The sequence below is a fragment of the Plasmodium inui genome (genome assembly GCF_000524495.1).
Source record: "Plasmodium inui San Antonio 1 unplaced genomic scaffold supercont1.11, whole genome shotgun sequence".
Classification (NCBI taxonomy): Eukaryota; Apicomplexa; class Aconoidasida; order Haemosporida; family Plasmodiidae; genus Plasmodium; species Plasmodium inui.
Window position 1 is genome coordinate 357,369 of NW_008481845.1, and position 24,790 is coordinate 382,158.

A 24,790-nucleotide genomic window follows, 5' to 3' on the forward strand; every position below is an offset into this window, starting at 1 on the left:
ATTAAATTAAACTACGTAAGGACCGCCGAGGAGAAAAGTGAAACCCTCGCGGAAGACAAACAGAATGGAAACAACAAACAGGAGGATCGCGAAAGAGACCTGTGGATATTCGTGCACCCTCTGTGCTTACAACAGGTTATGCAGATTCTTCAAAACATTAACGGAGCAGTCAAAATAAGACACGTGAAAAATATTTGCATGTACGAGTTAATTGGACCAAAGAGCCTCCCCTTATTGTTGAATATTTTAAAAATAAAAAGCAAGTACACTGTGCAGGACGAGGGAGACCTTTACCGCTTCGACTATGAGAATGTGACGCTGCCCTACGACTTTGTCATTCCCCTGTACGCCCTGCTGCCAAAGACGATCGGCCCGTTTCTGCTGAACTATAAGATTAGTGACTGTGAGGCGCAGAAATGGGGGGAGGGGCAAAACGGACAGAGGAACGAAGAGTGTGCCAATGAGAAAGGCACCATTGAGAGGGGCTTCCACGTGAGCGGTGCCCCAAATGGCAAGGCCCGCGAGCCCCTTGTTCGAAGGCCAAGCCCAAACGACAACGACATCGACCTGGCCGAAAACGCGCTCGACTATTTAAGAAAAAAAAACGGAACCGCGACATTAAAAGCGAGCAGCTTCAGCCCGTACGACAATAACATCCTGATGAATGAGAGAATCAAACAGAACGTGATAAAAAATATAAAAGTGAACAAGTACGAGCATGTCCGGAGCAAAAAAAAGAAGAAGGTGAAAACGTGCATATTGAAAATGCTCCAAAAAAATAAAAACATTCAGAGTTATGATGTCCTTCGGGAGAAGCGAAGCTCGGGCGTTGCGCTGGGGGACATGTACCGGTTGGACGGGGACGCCCCCTCCCCCCGGGCGAGTAGAAACAGGAAAAGGCGCTGGCAGGCACAGCCGGGACAAGGACAACAACAAGAGCAGCCACAGCAGGGACAAGGACAAGCACAGGAGCAGCCACTGCAGACGCGTCCACCACATGGACAATTCCCCGGCCAAAGCCCCACCCACGACGAAAACGAAATACAAAAATACATTGAAGATTTCTTACACAAATCGGAGAACGAAAAAAAAAATGCAGAACAAACAAAAAAAACGAAAGGCCAGGAGGCAAGTGCAATTTACACGGAACTAAAAAAAAACAAACTTACCATCTCGCAAAATTGTAAAAAGTACATTAAGATTCCCATCCTGGTCATCAACCAAACGTGTAACAATAATCAAAGGTATTTTATTCTCTGCCCAGCAAAGAAAAAAAGTTCAGTGCTGTTCCAGCTGCTGGTACGTAATGGATCCATAGCCATCGGCTTAAAGGAAAGGGAAAAAATACTCAAGTGTTCAGATTTCTTATGTTATCCAAAAGATTTCCCCGATTCGTATGGTGGAATTTTATACAACAATTTCAGAGAACAACTAGCCAAAAATAAATATTTTAAAAAGCCACTAAGGAAGAGAATTAGTTACTATTGCCTCGGTATAAACAACCCCTTTAATTATTCTTGGCAGTGCGTTTACCCGTATAACAGCCACATAAAGATTATAAGGGCCTCTGACTGGTACAATCAATTTTTGCTGAAGACTTTCCTGCATCGCTTTTTATCCATTTCGTTAAAACGATTATGTGTCTTGGACACCCTGGACGGTTTTTACAACTTCATTGATGAGTTTAAGGCGAAATTTGCCGTCTTTTCAACCTACTTCATTTCTGTGTATGTTCATGCGTACAGGGAGGGGACACCAGAGCGCCTCTCGCTTGTTTGTTCCCTCACGGTGGAGCAGTTGGCGAAGTTTTTCATGAGTAAGTTCCGCAGAGGAGGTAAAACACCTCAAGGGAAGGAAGTGCCCATTTGGGTGCATCCACTTGATAGTTCCTACCTGTGGGGAGGAGAGTCAGTCTGGCACAGCATAATGTGGAACGCATATTTTAACTGCTTATTTTATTTTTTTACTTTATTATTATTTTACTTTTTTTTTCCACCCCCACGTAGAACACGGGGACACGACCAAAATGACCGAGTGGCTGCTGCACCGGAGAACGATCAACAGGGGCAGACACCGCAACAAGGCAGAGAAGCTCAAAGAGCCAATCAGCCGCAGATACAAAAGCAAAGTCATGAAGAGGAATCAGCCCCCTGGGTTAGCAAAAAGAAACGAGCAGATATATCACTTAGCAGAGGAGTCAGACGCCAACCGTGGCGAAAAACGCAAAGGCGATGAAATAATTTTGGCCTCCAGGAAGATAATTGGCTACGTGTCCAGTGGGGGGCACGTCCTCTCCAAGGGCCGCGGATGCGGAGTTGCGCACATCTCCTTTCTCTTCCTTCTGGAGAATCTGCTCAAACACGCGTTTGTCCTGCGCCTGCGTAAGGATTCAGTTGCCCCCTGTGTGCAAGCCTCGTGAGGGGGAGACCCCCATGTGTATGCCCCCGATGTGTATTCACACGAGTGTATTCCCCCAGTGTATTTACCCGAATGTATTCCCCCAAATGTATTGAACCATTTCTTCCACCCCTACACCTCATCATGCACACCTCCGCTCCCCCTCCCACGAAGTTGCGCCGGACCAAATCAGGATAAACGCCCAGGGGCGGGAGTTTCCCTTCCTGGCGCTCATCCGGAATATCGACTCGGTGTACTACTCGCACGGTACGTATGGAGAAGCGGTCAGAAGCGGTCAGAAGCTGCTAGAAGCGAAGAGGAAGAAACCGCTTGTGTGACCCTTGGTGGGTAGTTCCTCTTGCCTCAGCACACATGTTTTAATTTTTTTTTTTTTTTTTTTTTTCGCGCAGTTTGGCTAGCTCTCATAACGGAAGATAAATATTTGCCTTTTTAAGAGGCAACCCAGGCTGGGCAGAATTGAGACCAACCATCTCGCCTTTATTGCGTATTTCTTTCCTTTTATGTTTTTTGCCACTTGGGGAAAGACATGGATTTGGCCATTAATGTGGCCGTACGACAAATTCGTTGCAATGCCTGCCTTCCCCAATGACGTTTTTTTTTCTTTTTTTTGTCAATCGTGTGCCCCCGTTTATGCCCTCAACGATGTGTCCATAAATAAATGGAGCACACACATCGTGGAACTCCCACTGAGCTTTCAAATTGGATTAATTCTAAGTTGCATAATGTACGCTTTAATTGTTTTGTGTGTGCATAATGTGTAGTTGAATTTTTAAACAAAAAAAAAAAGGAAAAAAAAGAGATAGCTTGAAGAAGTGACATGCAGGAATGGTTAATTAACCAAATTAATTTGATGATGCTGTTTATGCCCATTTGGTAGTGGAAAGGATGCGAAATTATTTAAATTAAAAAAAAAAAAAAAAACTGGAGAAGGGGTCCGTGGAGTGGATAAACAAAATGGGCGTATAACAATTTCATGGGGATAACTCTGGGACAATGGTATTGCGATCCCTACACAGGGAGGACAAACCAGACGGAGAAAAATTCCACGTCATAACTCCCCCCATCAGCTTCTGCTCCCTCAATAAGACGATAAAAAAACTTCCGAGTTGGCATTCTCCATGAAAATATCTACATACTCATTGACCACTTCAAAATTGACTTCGTCCAAAGGGATGATGCCCCTCGTCTCAACTATTTTTAAGTCGTCCGACACGGTGCCTTTAATCCCTACGTACTTGGCGTCTGCGCTGACGAGGTTGTCTCCGATGACGCAGTCGACGTAGTTGCCTGTGTGGTAAGAAGGGTCGGAATAGGGCTGTTCCTCTGTCCAAATGGACGTGCATTCGTGGTGCTGCAGCGGTGGTAGCGACTGTAGCGGCAGTAGAGAGTTCGGTTTTGCTTGTGGAGGGAGGGAGAGTGGCCCATTAAAAATTGCACCTGTTCCCCTCACCACTGCCGCTGCCCCCCCTTGTAGCCTCACCATTGACCGACTTAAGGCTAAGTAAGTTGTCCTGTCTGCCCACAATCTCCCCAATGAAGAAAACGTCTTGGTTTATAAACTCGGACAGGTACTTCTCAGAAATGAGCTTTCCCACTTTGTGTTGACTGAGCATTTCGATATCGTTTTCTTCGTCGTAATTATCGTACGCGTCCAGGTTTTGCTCCTCGTATGTTCTGTCATCATGACTCATCTCGTCCAGGTCATCTATATCGCTCATCATCGTTGCGGGAATGGGCAGTACATCAAGGAGCTGGAGTTGGGCTGCCTTCCTGTGTTGGGCAATGCCTCCGTTTTTCCCTACAAGTCTGCTGCTTGGGGAAGCGGCGAAGTGTGAGCAGCGATGTGTCAGTAGCGATGTGTCAGTAGCGATGTGTCAGTAGCGACGTGTCAGTGGGTGGACGGATGAGCGGAAGCGAAACAGAAGGAAGCTTCCCTCCTCTGGTGCCGCAAATACAAGGGGATCGATCCCTTTCTCTTTATTCTTTTTTGCCACTTCCGCTCCCTGTTCGGCGAGTCCAATGGTTCCTCTCGTCGTTCTCAGTTCAATTTAGCGAAAAATGCCCCTTTGATTATATGTATTCTTTCTTTTTCGCACAGTGGTTTGGTTCTTTCCCTTTAAATGCAAAAAAATCTTAAGGAGCGAGGAAAAGGCATCATGCTTGGTGAGGCCTCTTTTCATTTTCCTATTTGAAAACATAACGCAGCATTTGAGAGGAGGCGGGAAAAAGGCGGATTTTTTTTTTTTTTTTTTTTGTGTGCTGAAGGGTAAAATAGGCGTATATTACACGAACGTCGAGAAATGAAAGCGAGCGCAGGGCATTTTTCGTTTCCCCTTTGGCGCAGCTTGTAATTGTTTTGTCGCCTCTCTGGTGCTTTCTTCACGTTTTTTTACCTTCTTTTTACTTGTTATGGTCCTCTTTGCACATTTTCCCTCGCTTCTGTCCCGCTTCCCCGCTTCACCACCTGACTGCTTCTCCCCCTCCGGGGCTTCGCAAATATGCCTTTGGCTGCAAAACATCGCGCCCATACATTCGCAGACGTCATTGCGAATGAGCACACCTTGGCGCACGATCCCCTGTGCGCGTTCATCGGCCCCTTTCCCTATTTGCTGCTCTTCCGCGTCTCTTCCGCTTCCCCGCGCCTGGGTGTGTGAGTCGGCCTCGTTGGTTGCGCTGTGAGGGAGGAGCGGCAGAACGGTAGCACAACGGTAGCCCAAACTGAGCACCTTCGGACGGAGTAGACCCCAAGTGATTAGATCCCTAGTAAACCTCCCCCCCCAACGGTCAAAGACAAAAGTTGAGGCATCCCTCCAAATGCGCGCAGTTCAATGGATACAGAAGAAATCGTCTGCGTCCACGTAACCCTCAAGTTCGTCATCTTTAAGAGTATCGAAAAAAATGAAAACAGCTGCTGCCACAACTTCATTATCAATTTGGCGGAGGCGAATGACATCGAGGCAGTGAACAAGTCCAAGCAGTACTTTGTCCAGAAGTTTCACCAAATATTAAAGAAGAGAAAAAAAAATGAATACGAATGTCTGCTCAATGGAACAATAACTGAGATCGCCACATTTCTCTCTCAGCACATGGAATTGTACATACAAATTAGCAAAGTGAAGTATGAGATAGGTGAGCAGTGTGATGGTGACGGCCAGGAAAGGGCAGACGCAGGCGGAGTAAACCCAGATAGAGTAAACGCAGACGGGGTAAATCAAGACGGGGTAAAGGCAGACGGGCAGCACCACCCACTACCGGGCGACCAAAGGAGAAAACCAAACGGACGCACCAGCGCTGGGACGAACAAAATACACCTCCTCAACAGCGTAGACCTAGTAGAGGACGACATTCAATTTGAGAACGGACAGATTTATTTCAAGTGCTTATTTAAAGATCTGCTAAGTGACTTCGAGTTTATCCCTCAGAGGAAGTACGAGAATATTAGTAACTTTTACGTGAGCAGCGATTCTATTTTTTCCATTTCGGTCAAGTTTGAGGAGTGCATGGTGGGGCGGAGGGACTTGGAGGGGAGCAACAAACGGGACTGCGATTATGAGCAGGACGAAGTGTGTCACGACCGCTATGCCGCCCCCTATGCTGACCGCTACCCATGTGGCCCCCTCGACAAGCGCGCACGGAAGTACTGGCACTTAGTGAACCTCTTCCACATGACCCATTTATTCTACCTGCACATCAACTTTGATGCATATGAGCAGAGTTTCTTCCGTCACAATTGTGTAGAGGTTACCGTGGGGGACATGCTGCAAAGTCTCTCACCGAAGGACGCCCACGATGATACCCCCAGTGGGGCGAATCGAAACGAGTCTGGTTTCGTTTCACCGGAGGGGGGACCCCTCGATGGAATTAATGACAAACACCGTGATGGGGATTATCACACCCCTACCGATGGCAACTCTACAATGGGATGCCACTTCTCATTGATCCTAATAGACCGAGTGGAAGAGCTCTATGATTACTTTCGCCTCAATGACATACGCATTATTTTTAACAAAATCCGGATGGAGGTCGAAAAGAAAGGGCCATTTTTCTCCCTTCATAAAAAAAGTGGAGACTTGTGGATTCGTTACAAAGACATGGAAACGATGACGTGCCAATTGAGCACCGTCGGTGGGTCTGCCCCGTCGTTAAACTTTCAGGCGACGATCATGTCTATTTGTTTGCGTCCTCGTGGGGGAGAAGGCGAGGGGAGGTTTTTCAATTCTCTGCAGTGGAGAAGTAGCTGCGGTGTTGGAAGTAGCGACAGCGGTGGAGGGGGCGGCACAAGCGGGAGTAGCATACCGGCTCACCCCCGTTACAGGAATGGGAAATGGCCCCATCCGAGGAGGAGCAACTCCCCCAGTAGGGACCACCGAGTTCGCGTGAACAGGAAGGAGTTGGGGGCCCCCAAGGATACCTTCCTCAAGTGGAATTTATTCCTCTCCGTGGAGCGCTGCCACATCCTGGAGCTGAGCAACATTTACGCGGAGAAGAGGAAGACCCGGCAGAGCGACTTCTTCGTGAAGATCGAGTCAGGCCTGCTTGAGCGATGCTTCGTGTCTCCGTTTTACCCCTTCGAGGAGAGCCGACAGGTGGGTAGCACCTAAGCGTAGAGCAGAAGATGCCACGAAATTGCTTCCTAATCATCGCCTGGTCACGCGTAACCACCACTTTACCCCCCCCTTCCCCCTCAGATCGAACTGAAGAATTGCCACGTCAGCCACGACTTCCAGGGGAAGGGCGCAGACCCCTGCGACCAGCTCGAAGGCGAAGTGGTGCACTTCCATCTGTCTCTGCGCGAGGAGCACACTCAGGGAGAAGGCATCCAAGGTGACTCTAGCGAGGATATTGGCAGCGGAATTAACATCGGAGTGGGGGAACTTCCCCTCAAAAATGTGTCCAAGGAGTTAAAAAACACACTGATGAAGGAGAGAGGAGCACCTCCCCAGAGGGAATACTACCAGTTTGACTTCGTCGTGCCTCTTTATTTAAACGTTTTTAAAGAGAAATACTTAACGTCCGAGTTGAGTGTGCGCGTCTTTCTGAGCGCACGGCAAGGGGGTGAGTTCACCGAAGTTGGAGCAAAGATTGGGTCCCCACAGGAGGAAATGCTCACAGCGGATGAGAGCGGCGATCATCTGGTTAAGCGTTCCCCAAAGCATGACATCATCCCGAACAATATCTACGAATTCAAGCTGTGGAAAGAAGAGGAGGAAAGACGAATGACGGAGATGCTAAAAAGGAGGGAACAAAATGTGATGAAGAAACTCATAAAAAAATATGAAGCCATGGAAAGGGAAAGAAAAAATCAACTCGAAAAGGAAAAAAACGAATTAAAAGAAATTGTAATAAAAGTAAAAGAAGAACAAATAAATGTAAAAAAAAATGAAAACCTTGTCAAATTAAAAGACAAACAATTAAATGACGAAATATATGTGTTGGAAAAAAAATTAAAAAAAATTAAATACGCTTATGAAAAATCGTTAAGTCATTTTAAGCAGAAATTAAGGAAGGCCAATTTAGGAGAAAGTCTCGTAAAAGAAAATGATCAGCTCGTAGCCTGTTACAAAAGTGCTATTACAAAGGTGAAAAAATTAAGCAAAGAAAATGAAGAAATGAAAACCATCCTGGGGAAATACAACAGTAAGGATAATGCCATTATCAGCAAGGCCTACTTTGAGGAGCTAAAGGACCAACTGAAAAGGCTTAAGTTATTTCACCGACAAACGATTCAGTCGCGTGGCTGTGGGGGATACACAAACAAAGGGGGAGAGGAGGCGGAGGGACAAGCCACACACAGCAGTAGCTACGTAAAAACTGTGCGGAAAAACAGAAATCGAATTATCCAGCTCGTTGCTAATTTCATGCCACAGATTGAACAGATTTACGATTTGACGAATGACGACTTGCTAGAGGAAAAAGTCCGCTCCATTTTGAGGGACGTCCAGGAGGTCAGGCTGATTCTGCGGGCCGAGATGAAAGAGTTGGACCGTGCCTCCCCCGGGCACTGGCGGGGGGACTCGTCAGACGGGTTGGCAGGCCAGTCAGCAGACTGGATGGAAGACCGGATAGAAGACCGCATTGAACACCACATAGAAAACCGCATAGAAGACCGCGTAGCGGGTCAGTCCCCCAATCAGTACATAAACCTATACGCAGGCGAATTCCCCGACGAGCCCCTCGCCATCCGCACCGACCCATCGCGAACCCGGAGTAGGAACCTACCAGGGAAGGAGCCCCGGCTGGGAAGGCACGCAAGTCTCGCTAGCCACCCGAGGGGGAAGAAGCCACCCCCCCAGAGAAGCCTTCTCAAGGGGAAGGGGGTGGCGGGCAACACCTCCAAAGGGGTGGCAATTCCCTCCAAAGGGGGAGACATCCCCTCCAAAGGGGTCGGCGCTCACTTCAGGAAGGCACCTCCCCACGCCAAGCTTCTAAGTGAGAAGCGCGGGCGGGCCCCTCCAAAGGACTCCGCCCCGACCCCCCAAATGGACGGATTTAAAAAAAGGGACAAGACAAACGACAATGCGAATATGATCGAAAATTTAAAAAGCGAAATAAAGCGACTCATCGAAACTGGAATATATAATGAGGACGACACGATTATAAAAAATATGAAGAAGAAGTTAAACGCGCTGCTTTGAAGGGGGGGGGAATATTGGGCAGGTGTTGGAGGACGTCCACACCTGGCGCCCCTTGTCCGCAGCACTTCACACCTCTTCACAACCTGTTGGCATATCCAAAGTGGACGGATGAGCGATAATCGGAAGAACAGCACATATGCTCTTATCATACTGGAATTATCCCATTTTAATGATCGTTCCGAGAATAGCTATATTAGCGCACTCCCTTTTGGTGTTATTCGCACATGTTACAAGAAAGAGAAGAAAAAAAAAAAAAAAGAAGAGGCATCGCTTCCCCTCTGAGTAACCATTTTTTGTTGCATGGCCAGCGCGGGGGAGGGGGACGAGTACGTTCCTTTATATGTCGTCACACATAAAGTGTGGTTGAAAGAAGTACGAGAAAGGAGTTTTCCCGCAGAAGGGGGGGAATTAGCTTCTCGAGTGCCCATTCCACGTCGCTACATCATATGGCGGCTCTGCTTCATATCTTTTTTTTCTCCCCCGAGAGCGACTCCAAGGAACGTTAGGGAATTTTTTTTTTCCCCAAATGGAAAGAGAAGGGGCCATCCCCTAGTGCCTTCTCAAATTCACTCACTTGCACATGTACGTGCACAGAAAATGTATCCACGCATGATGACATTCCTGTCAACACTAGAGTCTGCCTATACACGTATATATGCTTCCCCGAGCGAACGCCCCCCGCTCTAGTTTTTAAATTTGTCATTTGGGGGCACTTCTTTTTTTTTGTCACTTCAAATTTGTTTGGAGACTCGAAAAAATTGAAAAGATAATTTTTTTCTGTTGTGGTGCTATTGACTCATGCGTTGCCCCACTTTGCGAGCAGCCAAGTCGCAGCTGAATCGCAGCCGAGTTGCAGCCAGGCCGTAACGGAGCCATCGCGCTGACCGCACACCCGTGGTGCGAAGCTAAATCGGGCTTTCGTCGAATGGATCCTAAGGGAACCAACGTACAAAGTAGCCTACGCGGCAGACCATGTGCAGAACGATGCGGAACTCCCCCCGCTTATGTGTACCCTCTGCACAGAGCACTAATCCGCTGACTTCTCCTCCCAAATGATGACGCTGGATGGTAAGGACGGGTCAGACGGGCCACACAGGCCAGACGGGCCCATCGGCAGGGACTCCCTCATCGCAGACAAGCCCGATAACTACGACGAGAGTGACGACTGCGACGGTTACGACGACTACAAAGGCATCAGCTACGGAATGATGCTAAAGAAAGTGGTGCGCAGGTCAATAAACGACTGGAGTCTCTTTTGCGACCGAGTGGATAACGACAACGGAGACAATTGTAACTACCTTAGAAGCGCCCTCATCCAGTACTGCCGACACATGAGGGAGTGCTTCCTAAAAATCCTGGAGATAAATACATTCAGGAGAAACTACAAAGAGATTAATGATATAATTAAGCTCATTTTAGAATATAGAGAAAATTATAGAGAACTTAAGAGCAAGTACCAGTATGAGTTATATCTGTGCAAAGTAAAGATGATGGATCTGCAAATCAACGAAGGCAATGTTCTGTGCGCTATGGATTTATTGTCCACAGGGAGGTATACGAGGTTCCCTCTGCTTTTCAAGGGCATCTTAACGAATCCAACAGATTCTTTCATTCCCAACTTAGATACGAATCAAATAAATATCTTAAAAAAACGAATTGTTGATGAATTTCTGATCAATTATTATTCATCCAGGATACCTAAGGATAAAGTAAATTTTGTATTTTCGGACGGATTCATAGAGTTAGATGTGGTTAGCGAAGTGAAGGTCTCTCTTATCACCGACTTTGTTACATGGAGTATAGTCAAGGCAGACATCTTCTTCCTACGCCAAATGAATTTGCACTCTTCCCATAACTTGAATCTCATCAGTTTGGTGAGCTATGGAGTTGTGCAGAAAATGAACGAAATGGTGAGGGGGGAGAAGAAGATAAGTGGAGAGGTAGAATCGAAGCTGCCTGGAGTGGTGGACGCTGCCCCTCAGGGGGATTCCCCCCCTGAAGATAGCGACACGGATAGTTCCCATAGCGATGAATTTTTACTAAAGATAAAAGGAGGCTCCCAACACAGTGACAGACAAATACACACGGACGAAATGCGCCATGCTCGAATGAATCCCATCGAGCAGCACTACCATAGAGAGCAGGAAAAAAGGACCAAAGCAGAGGAGACGCTACCACTGGCGGACGTACTCTACGAGATTTACAAAATCAGTCACTTCTATTGTAGTGTGCAAATTATGGAGTTCTTTAAAGGCTGTATAAATCAGTATAATACGTTTAGCTACACGGTGAAGAAACTTCTTATTTATAAGTGCTTTTCGAATGGCACAGTGGAGATGACTCCCTCTTGTTATAACTACAGTCTGACTGATAAGGATGCATCACTTCATCTGGATATTCATTTGTATGAGTGCCAACTCAGCAAAGGGATGTATAACTGGTTCGAGAAAATCCCCCTACTTGATCAGTATGGTAAAAAAAAAATGATCCTTAAATTTGTCCTAAACAACGAAAATGGGAACATAAAAGCATTTCTGTGGCCATTTAGTTTTTTTAAAAAGGGGAAGAAGGAAAACATCCGTACGGATGACATTTTAACTTACTACGAGTTTGTCTACTGTGGTGCACTGCAGAGGAGGATGAAGAGACTCTTCATGTTTGACCCGGCTCATATTCACCTGGAGAATTGGTTCAGTCGGGTCGCCAAATGTGTCACGAGTCTTTTGTTCTCTATTTTGAAGGCATTTAGCTCATCCGGGGGGGAACCACTCCAGGGGGTAGACAGCATGGATCGCATCAGGAGCAGCGAGAGTTCCTTCGAAAATAACGCAATTGGGGTGCATGAGTTGATACAAGATTACTTCTTCGATTTGGGTTACATCCGTGGGGAGCTGCGCTGTGAGGACGAGGGGGTGAACAGCCCAACGGGTGGTACCACCCCAGGCGGAGGAGAAGACGACGGGGAGGTGGAAAAGAACAACGGGGTGGGGGAAGAGAACAACATGGAGAGAGGTGACAATAACACAGAGGGAGACACCAAAGTAGCCTTGACGCCCCTACAGAACCGCATCAAAACAGTGCTGATGAGGAAGAAAAAGGGAGACTTCTGCCTTCTAACATACACCTTCTACGAACAGAAAATCAACCTCTTCCTAACTAGGCAAAGCGAAAAGTTTACCTTCATGTGCCACTGGAAGAGCAAAACTTTTATCGACATGATCAGTCTCCACTACGATCTTAAGCTCGTCATATATGTGGTGTATCTACTGAAGCGGTTCTCCCTATATGTGTACCTCTACAACGAGTTGCAAGAAAGGTTTCTCCAGGTAAATCCAGGAAGAATCTTCAATTACGAGCTGGAAAGGGATGACTTCTGTCCCAATTTCTTCGTTCACAAATTGAAACTTCATGATTTGTTAAAGAAATACAACTACTCAGCAAACATCGTTTTGACCAAATTCCTCCAGAGCTTTTTTTCCTTTATCGATTTTTATTTTTATCTTCCGTGTAGTGAGGAGATGGACGGGGCCGAGGGGCGGCCCACTCATGGGGGGGGTGCCCCCAAGGGGGGAACATTTGAGGCGGCTCTCTGGAAATTCCTCCACGGGGAGGTTGACAAATCAGGCAGCTTGTCTCACCCACAGGGGAGTACTCACTTAGGAGGAAGCAACCCCAGCGAGGAAAATCGCATTGGCCGCTTCGAACGGATTAATCATGACGAGTCCAGTTTTAGCGACAGTGCCCCTCGGTTGCCGGTGCGGGGCAGTGGATATGAGGAGACCCCCCAAGAGGGGAAAAAGGAAGCCACATCCAAACACCCCTTCCGACAGAACTTCTTCTCAGTGCTGTATTTCACCATCTACACATATGAGGACACCCCCCTGTTGCTAATCCTGCTGATCGAAAAGGATTGCATACACAGAACGTACATTGTGATCGGTGAAAGTAACGGAGTAACTTCTGGGACAAACAAAGTACGAAGCGGACAAGGGAAGAGCAAGAAGAGACAGTTCTTTACCATTCCACTAATACATAGGAGCTACCCCATTGGAAATCATCTCGAAGATTACCTGGACGGTGTACGAGATATGGTGAACCGATTTTCAAATTTATTTTCCACGTTGGGGAATCTGCTACAGATGAATTCCCGTTGTCCCGTTTTTTGCAGTCGCTTTTGTGTAGCCCCTTCGGGCGGTGGAGCATTGAGCGGAGGTGTCGTTCAGCTTGACGAAACTGTCCAGGGAGGGGACAGACGTCTGTGGAATAAACCCACACTTAAGCTCTCCTCCGACGAGGTGTATACCCGACTGAGAAAAGAGAGTAAAAAGTGCTTCCTCGACCTTCAATACTTCGTGAGTAGGAACCAGTCCAAGCGGGCGCCTCCCAGGGGGAGCGGTGACGTGCGACGAGAGGAAGCGAATCGAGATGAAGCCAACCGAGACGAAGCGGACCCAAACGGAGCCAACCCAGACGATCGCTCGAGGGAGAAATATCCAGCGGACTACATCACCAACTACTTGCTTCACCTGGAATGCGAGCTGGACGCGGAGAACTACTTGAGGAGGGAATTTCTGAGCAGCCACGGAAGAAGCGAATTCCCCCTCCTGATAAAGGTAAACACCTATGGGTCCTTTTTTTTTGAAGTCCCCCTTCGGCAGAAAAGACTCCTCAAGATAAAAGACTTCCATTTGAAGAGAAGCAGAGAAGTTTCCTTTTTGTGCTCCAACGTGGCGGTAAATGTCAAGGTAGAGCCTCTGGGAGGGGAAGGGGCAGACGCGCCCGCGGAGGATTGGGTGCGGATGAAAAAAATGTATCTCCTGCTGAAGGATGACTGCTCTTCAACGAACATTCTTCACCTCTTTTCACTCATGAGCAAAATATTCTCCGTGTTGAATTTCTTCCCGGAGCTGTACCATCTGGAAAAAATAATGTCCCCCGATATTTCCATCCGCAGTTGTCATTTTGCAAACATGACTATTGAGTATCACTGTGCGGTTAACAAACAGATCGCATGTTCTGTCGTGTTCGACGTGCTAAGTGGCGGCGACATAACGTCTGGACAGCTGGATAACCCATCTGGTGAATCGCGTCCCACAAGTGGAGATCAAAACAAAGAGCACTTTTCAAAACGGTTCGGTGAAGGAGACACAAACAACATCACGACAAACCGCAAGATAAAACAAACGAGCGATGAAGAAGACACATTGGAAAAATTACTCTTCTTCGACATCATCTTTAACTCCCCCTTTGAATGTATTAATAAATTATTTTCTCGAGAAAAGAAGAAGCTCTTCTTGTATTTGAAAAAAAAAAAAAGCATTTTCAGCCTGCTGAGATTTCTCCTGTTGACCTTTGAATTTCACTATAACTTTTATACTCTAATTAACAAGACGAGTGACCATTTGAGAAAGATCAATTTTTTGCATCCCGTAGACCTCCTGCAAGACGTTGATTTTGAATATGTGAACCTCCTGACTGTTATGTTGACATTAAAATGTTTTCGTAATGACAAGGGGGTGCTGTCCTTTTATTTGATTCTGCACCCAGAGAACTTCTCCAAAATTGTCATCATCCCTCATTACAGGGGCAGTTATTTGGGAAGACATCAAAGCAGGCAGGTGTCGATAAAGAATTTCTTCAAAAAGGGGAAGCGGCAAGGGGGACCTTCTTCCCGACGGGGTACTGAAGGAAAAAATGCGAATGAGGAGGAAAGAGGCGGGGCGATACAGCCGCGACAAGTGCCTACAAGGAATATTCCCGGGATGGGCGCGTCCTCTCCTCATTTGGCAAACGAGAAGGGTAATCAGTGTGGTGAGAAGCATTCCGATCAGTCGGGAGGTCAACATGGCCACCCACCCAAGAAGAACGGCCCACGGGACCACCCAAACAAAAACGACGCAACCACAGTGGAAGGAGGTGTCGCCAAAAGTGCAGAACCCTCCAACAAACAGGAACGCGGCATACTAATTGATCACCTGGATGAGGAAGAGCTATTCATATTTCTCTTTTCCCATTTTTGCGACATTATAAATTTAAAGAGAGTGAAGCAGTCTACGATTTCCACTCCGGGTGAAGACCTCCATAGTGATGACGTAAATGCAGTACGAGAGAGCAGGTACCCCTTCAAAGGAACAGATCATGTCTCACATGGAGATGGCACCATCGAGAACGATCTCAAAATTTTCGAAGAATATGACCTGTTCATATTAAACATAAAGTACTTGTTCAGAATGAAAGACCAGATTGTCCTGTGGGAGGTTTTTTTCTTCCCTCCATTTTTTCTCCACACCACCCTGTACCCTTTTATGGAGTTTTTAAAGACGCTAAAATGTTGGCTTGTCTTGTTGGATCAGCTGAGAATTGACCATTCGGATATTACCCTAACGTGGTCCCAGATAGGCGACGTTTTTCAGCATGTAACTGCGGTTAGGAGGAGGTGGGCTCCGCCGACCGCTCTTGGGGGGGGCGCCCCAACTGGGGAGAAGCTCCCCGGGGTTGACAGCCCACCCGGCGGAAAACAGAACACAAATGTGAGCGCAAATGTGAACCGAAATGTCAGCGCAAACCCAAACATGCAGAGCCGACTCAGCGGCGCGCCCCCCGAGGGTCACACAAATGGTCACCGCCAGGATGACGAAATAGTTGTGCACCTCGTGTGGTTCCTTTACAGCACCAAAGATTTGTACGTCGACACAGCGTCCCTTGGCGAGGGGAAAACGTGCAAGAGAAGTTATGCGGCCCTTTTGGGTGACCCCAAAGAGGGGAATCAGGGGGATTCGCCTGACACGGGTGACGGAAACAGCGGCGATGGGAAAGGAGGCTATGGCATAGGGGACTATGACAAAGGCGACTATGCCAACCAAGGTGACCATAAAAAGGTAAAGAGGCAGGAGGAAGATGGGCAGCACAGCGCGAAAGATCACTTCCGGGGGGACCACCACCCCCTGAGTGAAGCCAAATCGGAAAAAATACAAAACGTGAAATGGGAAACTGGAGAAGACAATCGCCTAGCAAAAAAATGGACACACAGAGCGAACCACCTGAGCACCCCCTTTCAGATGAACCAAACAGACACAGACAAATTGAAACATATGATCAACGCATACTCCCACAGCAATGATGACATTTTTTTAAAAAATAAACCTCAGAAAATATGGTTGGGGGAGAATTTTATCCAGAAGGCATACGCCCTGCGGATTTTGGAGCCCCAAAAGGACGACCCCCCGTACGAGGAGGCCAAACGATGGGATCCTTTGGGGGAAGAGGGAAAAAATGACACCATTAGGGAGCACCAGGGGGACCATCACGGGGATGACGTGCTTATGAGGATCAACCCGTACAAAGCACCCACCAATCGAGGGGAACCACAAAACGATGTTGAAGATCTGTTTTTCTTTAATGGAGAGAAGATGCTAATCGGAGGCATGAAGAACGTGAAAAGTCCTGCCTCGTCAGGAGAAGAAAACATGTACAAAGGGGATATGCACTACTGGACCCATTCAGTTGGCATATATTTCGAAAATGTTGGGGAGACTGTGGATGAGGAGGATTGCTGGTTTTATCGCAGTAGGGGAAGGGGGCCCACACGGGAAGGGCAGGTCGAAAGCCACGGGGAGGGGAAAACCCGAACGAGGAAATTCATTCTGGAGGAACAAAACGTACTGAAAGAAAACACAAAAATTAATTCAGCCCTGAATATAATTTACGACTATGCTAGAATATGGCTCCTCAAGATGAATCACTCCAACGTTATTTCCTTTTTTCGCATCGTCATTGAGACAATAGTGGATAAGAAGAATGTATGTGAGCTGTCTTCTCTGCTGTTTAACTCGGTTCTGTCTTACCGAGAGCATTTAACCTTTTGGATGTTTCCAAACAGAGAGGGTGTACCAATGCCATTCGTTGAAATGGGGTTTGTACCTGAGGGGGTGAATGACCTCGCTGCCTCCGTGGGTGTGAAAAAAGGGATCTCCATTTTGCATAATAAATGGATTGAACTGGCTGTTCCCGTGGAGGAAGCGGTATACGATCGTTATCTCGTCGAGGGAGAAACCAACACAGGGGTGATGCCTAACCTGGATGGTGAGGACTCCTATACACGTGGTAACTCGGCTACTTCCAGCAGAGGGAACAAAATTATCACCACGGGAGGCGGTAATGACGTCAAGCGAGGGAACAATCATCCCACCCCTGCAACAGAAAAAGCGATTAACATAAAGTACAAAATATGGAGATATATGCCCTCCCCATTTAGGAAAAAAATGTACGAACAGGAGGTTAAAGACATTATGGGGGGAGCCAACGAAAGCGTGACGCTCACGTTTAAAATATCATCAGTACTGCCAATTAAAAACTTAAAGGAGGTGTACATAAATGACGAGCCGTTTGTCAAATTTCTCGTGAGGCACAAAATCGACTTAAATGTTGCTCACCAGAGGGTCATGACCATTTTGCAGAAATACAACCTGATGGCAAACTACTCCCTCGTTGCCACGCAGACCGTCCTCCACCGCTCCACTTTCGAACTGTTGCTAAAGGGAGGGGCCAACGACAGCGAATGAGGGAGGGAAGCGGCGTGCCGGCGTCTGCCATTCGGAAGAGAAACACCTCCCCTGTTGCCTTTGTTTTTTTTTTTTTTTTTTCTTACTTCCCCGTTGTCGTGCCACAAACCGTACGTTTTGCGAATTCCGCAAGGCGATTTCCTTAACGCGCGGGTCACCATGTACAAATAACGTTCTGCGTTTCACATGCGTGCCACACCGGGGGAAAAATAATTAAAGAAAATGCACGCACGTATGTAGCAAAACTGTGCATGTAGCAACAATGTGCGCGGCTAGCACGGATTTGGTTTGCCTATATACGCTTACGTTGCACACCTAAGCGAACGTTTGTGACTACCGCTTTGGAACTCCTCCCCCTCCCCCCGATCAATGCCTTCCCCAAAATGTTAAGGGAAACAAGATGAAGAAGAACAGTAAGGTGCCCCATTTGGTTTGCCTGCTCGGCGCCTTCCCACTGTACGAAGCGTTCTCGAATGAAAAATCGATGGAGGGTCTTCACAACGATAATGGTAGGCCTGCACAGTTACGAAACAGAAGCAAAGTGATCCATTTAGAAGGCACAAACATAAATAGCAAAAGAGCACCGTGGGGGATTAAAATATTGTGGGCTCATAAAAATACGGCAATAGCTTCGAATGAAGGGAAAACAAAAACTGAGTTAAGGGGAAATATAAAGGGAGTAGACAAAATATGTGGCGAAAAAATTGATAAAAAGAAATGGAAACCCCTGTGGAGGTACAACGGCCATGGGAGTCGCCAGCTTGCCGAGTGTGAAAGGACCAATTGCAACGTTGAGGAAACAGGAGGACGAATTTTTCCACGCAAAGCAAACTGTGAAAATGGTAAGGGAAGCAAATTTCAATCCGGGGAAGATGTCCACCAGGGGAATCATGTCGAAATGAAGAGGGCAGATCAATGCAGTGACGAAGAGCACACCCAAATGAGCAATGACGAAGACCAACCCTGCAGTGACACCCCCAGTGAAAGCGAAACACAAGCAGAGTTAACAGAAGAAGTAATTAACTTCATCGAAAGTATAATTAAAAAACACAAAATAGTTCTATTCATGAAGGGGACAGCTTTAAACCCATTTTGTAAATATAGCAAACAGGCAATACACATTTTGAAGCTAAACAAAGTGAAAGAAATTAGGACTGTTAATATTTTGGATGATCACCAGTTGAGGAGATCTTTAAAAATTTACTCTGAATGGCCCACCTTCCCGCAGTTGTACGTAAATGGGAAATTCGTCGGGGGCATAGACAAAATGCAGGAATTACATGACGGAAAGAAGCTAAAGGGCTTGTTGGAGGATGTCTAGCAGTGTGGTGTTTACTAGGTGGATACCCCGTGGGGGGGAAGCAACGAGGGGCTACACTTTTGGGGGTGAATAGGATTCCCCTTGGCACACACAGGTTTGCCGCGCTACGTGTGTTGCCTCTTGTCACGTACATTGTATATCCCAGGGGAAAAATCTCCCCCAAACACCCCCTTCCCCTGTCCGCCTTATCCAAAGCAAACATGTTTCAAACAGGTTTGCAGTTGAACGTGAAAAAATAAAACGCGTTTTGGGGATGCGCGAAAAAGCATAGTTGAGTAGCCAATGAAAGGCACAAACTGGAGGGAGAGACTCTCCTGAGGTAGGAGGAGCCTCCCGGATGGCTAATCCATCCAGTGAAACGTAGAATGAAATGAAAAATGTACAACGAGGAGGTGACACATTTATGGACATATACACTGCGTGAAAGGAGGGGGGACTTAAATGGGCAGTCCACACTCGGGGTCTGTTTGTGTGTGTCTGCGCTAGTGTGCAGATCTGGGTACGAAACACCGAGCATTTTGCCTGAACAAACAGGCGAAAAAGAGGATTTTTTTTTTCTAGCTAGCTAGCAGCTGCAAACAACATGAACAGTTCAGGCAAAACGCTGAAGAAAAAAAAAAAAAAATTGTCACTCTTTTAACACGATTCGGTGGGGGGTCCTACAGAAAAATGCCGCAAAAAAACGAGTGAAATCGTCATAGAGCGACGGGCGAACATGTCAAAATATAAGGTTGAAGAAGTCATACGGGAAAAGCTTCCAAATTATATGATCCTTTTTGGGAATGTAAAAATGAAAAAAGGAATTGTACTGTTCGAAAAATTTCGACAAATGTTCGCTGTAAATCATATTTTCTCCATACACCAAACTGGACTCGGGAACGTAAGCGAAGTTGAAGTGGTCATCATGGAATGGTTGTTCTTCGCTCACGTTGAGCCGTACTTTTTCCCACGCCATATTAGCAGTTGCGTGTTTAACCTGTCTCCTGTGTGAAGTTTCTGTACGTTTGTTAGGATGATCCGTGTAAGCTGAACGGTCATGCAAAATTGCGCCTTCCTTTTTCCCGTCTTTATTAACCAGAAGGAGGTAATGCACCGAGTTTTGAACTTCGGTTGGGTACTCGAGAAAGAAATGATATTTCCACTCGGCTGGCGCGTAGCATATGTAGTCCCAGCTGACCACCACTGCTTCGTAATTCCAGTATCGATGCCTCACAATGTTGCCAATGTGAAAAATGGGGGTTCCTTTGTACACTCTTTTTCGGATATAATTTCCTAACCCGAAGTCATATTTTACGCCAAACTCCATTTTGGTACTCCTGGGCACGGATTCGAGTGCGTGCATGTTTTTTTTCTTCAGCATTTTTTTTCTGTTTTCCCGAAACTGGTGGAGGTAGAACTTGTCTGCGTCACTGAGGTAGGGATCGTCTTGGGCGGGTTCTCCCTCGCGAGAGCTAGCGGAGTCACTGTTGCTTCCGCTTCTACCTCTGGAGCGGCCCACCCTCTGGGCGCTCGCTGCGAACACATTTCTGAAACACCGTATGACTTCTTTCTGCGATTTGACGGACGTGTGCAGGGTCGGGTGGGCGCAAAGGACAGGAGACGACACATGCACGTAGTAGTGGCACTCCGTGGTCTGGAATATGTTCATTATGTTTGTCTGCGTCTGGTTCTGGTAATGCAAAGAGCAGTCGAAGTAAATGGTCGTTATGTAATCGTGTACATCGCCAAGAGAGTCTCTGCACCGTCCTCCCCTCAAATCAACCGCTAAAGCTTTGTAGAAGTTTTCGCTCCCGTATTTTAAAATCTCCACTGGCTTGTCTATCATGTATGTGCTTATGTATGGAATTCGGTCCGTGGCAAAGGAGAAGTAGGGAGGGGGGGTGACTGCCTCTTTCAGGGGCGTAATTGTGGCTTTGAAGGTAGTTAGGAGTGGGTGGGCATTTTGGCCGTGTCCATCGCCGCTACGGCTGCTGCGGCTGCTACGACTGCTACCATCGCTACGATGGCTACTACCACTGTTACCACCATTCTGAGTGTACTCCGATGACGGCGAAAGGACAGTCGCCGAGCCGGGCGCCAAAATGGATGAGGTAGAGAGCTGGTTGGATGAAGGGGGATAACCCTGCGAGGGGAAATTCCCCCCGGAGAAGACAGCCGCATGATCAATGTCCTCCTCCCGCATAATGGATATAACAGCCGATTGAGTAATTGCCCCCTTATTTGTCTTCAGATAATTCTCTGAATCTTTACGAAGCCTATAATTCATTTTGAGCACAGGAAACGCATCATACATTTTTTCGAAAAAAGGTTTTCCTTCATTTGTGGAGCGATCAGAAGATCCTAGCAAAGTAAGGGGGTACTTTACTCTATCGTATTCGTCCTTCTCATATCGGATAACACTGTTGGGCAGGCAGACTTCATAAATATATTCGTCATGCTTACTGAACTGGAAGCACTTGTTCATTAGTCCTTTTAGCAAGAAATGATTGGGTGGGTTTACCCTATGGGTGTAATCACAGAACATGTAGGCACTTAGAGTTACACGGTAGAGTTGTTTTACGTTGGGAAAAAATGCATTCAACATGTTATTTAGCTTTTCCTTTAACGCTCTGAAGTAACCATCACTGTAGCGGTACATGGAAAAGGTTTTAAAAAAGTAAGGCTGCTTGTTTGACCATTTGTTTAGAATAATTTTGTACATTTGGGTCAAATTCGCCTGAACATGTTCATATATCTGGAAAATTAAGGGGAAATAATGTCGGTGCAATTTTTCGAAGCTATTAACTCGTAAGTTATTGTTCCCACATATGAAAAGGACCTCGAACAAATATATCCCATCGCTGTAGTACTGAACCACGGTGTTGTTAACGAAGAGCAGATCTTTGTCATTGTGGTAGCTACAAATGCATGTGTGTTTTCTGCTCTTACTTTGGATTTTTTTCTGATCATACCTTTTCGAAACAAATGAAATGGATTTGTTTACGCAGATTTTCAGTTCATTCTCACTCGACGGTGTAAACGCATCAATGCAGACATTTTTTATGGTGAGCATTTTCCCCCTTATCATATGATTTTTTAGTAAAACTTGTTCATTCACGTTTTGGTACGTTCTGTTTTTATGATACACATTGAATTTGTGCTTGTAGAAAATGTAGTCATACACCTTTTGGAAGTTGCACTGTATGGCTCGGCGTGCGCTATTCCTCCGTTGAGCTACGCTGATTTCGTTAAAGCGGTGCTTTTGGGGGGACCCCCTCCTTCCTGTGTGGTGTTTCTTTATTGCTGGGTTGGCCTCCCTGTATCGGTGGCTACTGCGTGTGGTGTCCCTTCCTGCTCCTTCTTTGCTGGTGGTTTCTCCTTCTTCTCCCTCTTTGCCCGTCGTTTCTCCCGCTTCCATTTTACTCCCAACCATTTGGGGTGCCCCCCCTTCCCATGTGCCTAACAAGGGGGGGTCATTCTGTGTATGTAATTCGTAATATATTCCTTTCCCCTGAGAATGCTTCAAGAGGTAATTGCTTCGATATAGTTTTTCCTCCACGTAGTTGTTTATCCCCTCGGATGCTTCTCCTCCCTTTTTAAATACCCCCAGATCATCACACCCCGAGAGTGCTACCTCTTCTTCCTCATCGTTATAGGGAGAAGTAGTCCCCCCTTCTCTGGCATCGCCAGACCTGCTTGACTTTCCGAGGAGGCACAAAAAGGAGTCATTCCCGATGGTCACATTGGTATACTTATGCGAACGGTCGTTGTGGAGGAAGTCACTAGGTATGCTGTGGTCTAGCTGTATTTGATATTTGGTGTTTACAAAGCAGTGGCACACTAGCTGGGTCAGCGTCACTGCAACGAGCACAGGCGCAAGCGCAGGCAGGGGCCGCATCTTTTCTCCTCTCGTTTTCTTTCTGCAAACGAGTTGGTGTATTCATCATATGGTGTTCAGGCTACTTGACGCTGTGTGTGCTTCGAGGAGGTCCTTCGTCGATTGGTTCGCCCGTCGCGTTGCCGCTTCTGGGTTGCCTCGCCTCTACAAGTTGCTGCGTAAACGTCGCTGCGTAGCCGCTGCAGATTGGTACCTACCCGATATTGGATTCTCACTTTTCTCGACTACTAAGTCGCCCCTTGGAGGGATATCCCAGGTGCAACGAGCAGACTTCAAAAAAAAAAAAAGGAAACGGGAGGAACGAAGCAGGGACCGCGCAGAGAGAGCTCCCCCTTTTGACACCGCTATGCGCATGCGTATGTCGTTCGTTTGTGTTTTTTTCCCCTTCGCGTTAGCTTCGCCTTCCGTTTTGTTATTTTTTTTTTGCCCCACTTTTGCCGACTTTTTTTGCCTTATTTTTTTCCGTCATTTTTTGCTTTTTTTTCCGCCCTTTCACGCCTGCGCCAATTTGTAAAACTCCCCCCCGTAGTCGTTGGCTGCTGATTTCCCCTTGCCACGCTCCCCGGTTTTACAAAATGAAGAACTTTAATTAGCGCATTTCATGGTGCGTAGTTGACCGGGCAATATTCGTTGCTTGGCCGTAGGAGCCACTTTTTTTTTCCCGTTGAACACAAGATGTCCGCAGCCCAAGGGGGGTTCCCCCCCTACCCCCTTGTATAAATATATATTTGAATGTACGCACTTGTATAGATCCGTTTATGCTTTTTTTGTGTCGCCTAGTTTACAGATAGGGCGCCATTTTGGGAGGCCCCAAGCTGCTCTCCGGTTAATCATTACCAAGGAGAAGGGGCGAGGGGCAGAACAAATGAAAGAGTGAGCCTTCCCTCATATGATATTTCCCACCGAGGGGTGGGAATTTAATGTAGAGGTGTAGCCACTCCTGGTTAGCTGTGCCATGGGACGGAGTGCCTCACCAAATGAGCATCTTCACTTGGAAGGCAGTTTTGGCGACATCCTGGCAGGATGTCTGAGGTTAGTCAAACGTTGGGTTGTTCACTCCAGAAGAGCGATTCCCAAAAGAAACCGTAGTGCCTACGCCAATACCGCCCAGACAACGGGAGATGCGAAGAGGGAAAGAACCCCCCTGGAACCACAAAACGTCGCGTAATTCACTAAAAACGATGATGAACAAACCACTTGCAAGAAAAAAGAAAAGAAAAAAAAAAATTAATTGGAAATCTCGAAAATATGTGGCGAAAGATATTTCGGATTTCTGCACACGGATTGTTTTTTTTGTTTTTTTTTTTTCTCCCTTTTTTGATTTTCGCTTTGCTTAAATCTTTCAGTTAGAAGATTAAATCTTGATTATATTTTACAAAAATGAAGAAAAAAAAAAATATAATTGTAAAGTCTTCTAAACATTGTTTAAAATGGAAAGAAAGATATTTTTCATACGGATATAAGTAGATCGGGGGAAAGGCGCAAAGGGTAAGATTTTATAGACTGACACCTGTTCCATTTTGCCCTTGCGCATATCCACAGGCACAAATACACATATTGGACACAATACACATGTAGGTGTGCTGCTTCTACATATCCGGAAAACGATTGAATAGGGGAGAAAAAAAGAAAAAAAAAAAAAATTCGTGTGCCATTGTTGCAGTTTTTATTTATTTTTTTTTTTATTTCTTTTCTTTAAACAAATATGTTTGCAATTTTGAAATCTTTGGTAATCTGATTTTTTAATGAATTACAAAAATGCGACAGTGGAGGAAAAGGGGGGGGTTATATATGCTACGGTTGAGAGGTTTTTCTTCCCTTCTTTGTTTAACCCTCTCAAGTTGGCTCAATCGACACAGTGTCTTTTTTCTTTTTTTGTCGTATTTTTAATATGATCCCCTAAGGGGACAGACAAGTTGCGCCAATGTGGAATGAAATGGCAGTACCACAGAAGGGGAAAAAAAAAAATTAAAAATAA

The 24,790-nt window shown here is 46.4% G+C and overlaps 6 protein-coding genes across 6 annotated transcripts in view; 4 read left to right on the top strand and 2 right to left on the bottom strand.

Moving 5' to 3' along the window:
- The window catches only part of C922_02966 (hypothetical protein), a gene marked incomplete at both ends in the record, with an annotated part of 4,014 nt that extends 1,279 nt beyond the window's left edge, over positions 1-2,735 (top strand). The window contains 3 exons of the mRNA XM_008818564.1: positions 31-1,816; positions 2,007-2,381; positions 2,572-2,735. Coding sequence (XP_008816786.1) covers positions 31-1,816; positions 2,007-2,381; positions 2,572-2,735 — 2,325 coding nt within the window. The remainder of the gene's footprint in view (positions 1-30; positions 1,817-2,006; positions 2,382-2,571) is intronic.
- Positions 2,736-3,496: 761 nt separating this feature from the next.
- On the bottom strand, positions 3,497-4,139 carry C922_02967 (hypothetical protein; the record flags this gene model as incomplete). The annotated part of the gene is made up of 2 exons (XM_008818565.1): positions 3,497-3,705; positions 3,899-4,139. The coding sequence occupies 2 exons, from the start codon at positions 4,137-4,139 to the stop codon at positions 3,497-3,499; spliced, it is 450 nt and encodes a 149-aa protein (XP_008816787.1).
- Positions 4,140-5,246: 1,107 nt separating this feature from the next.
- C922_02968 (hypothetical protein) lies at positions 5,247-9,053 on the top strand (the record flags this gene model as incomplete). The annotated part of the gene is made up of 2 exons (XM_008818566.1): positions 5,247-7,004; positions 7,107-9,053. 2 exons carry the CDS (start codon positions 5,247-5,249, stop codon positions 9,051-9,053), a joined length of 3,705 nt encoding a protein of 1,234 aa, XP_008816788.1.
- A 1,052-nt stretch (positions 9,054-10,105) lies between these two features.
- On the top strand, positions 10,106-17,614 carry C922_02969 (hypothetical protein; the record flags this gene model as incomplete). Its single annotated transcript, XM_008818567.1, has 1 exon — positions 10,106-17,614. The coding sequence occupies one exon, from the start codon at positions 10,106-10,108 to the stop codon at positions 17,612-17,614; it is 7,509 nt and encodes a 2,502-aa protein (XP_008816789.1).
- Positions 17,615-18,014: 400 nt separating this feature from the next.
- Positions 18,015-18,935, top strand: C922_02970 (hypothetical protein; the record flags this gene model as incomplete). The annotated part of the gene is made up of 1 exon (XM_008818568.1): positions 18,015-18,935. The coding sequence occupies one exon, from the start codon at positions 18,015-18,017 to the stop codon at positions 18,933-18,935; it is 921 nt and encodes a 306-aa protein (XP_008816790.1).
- A 718-nt stretch (positions 18,936-19,653) lies between these two features.
- On the bottom strand, positions 19,654-22,812 carry C922_02971 (hypothetical protein; the record flags this gene model as incomplete). Its single annotated transcript, XM_008818569.1, has 1 exon — positions 19,654-22,812. One exon carries the CDS (start codon positions 22,810-22,812, stop codon positions 19,654-19,656), a length of 3,159 nt encoding a protein of 1,052 aa, XP_008816791.1.
- Between the last annotated feature and the right edge of the window lie 1,978 nt (positions 22,813-24,790).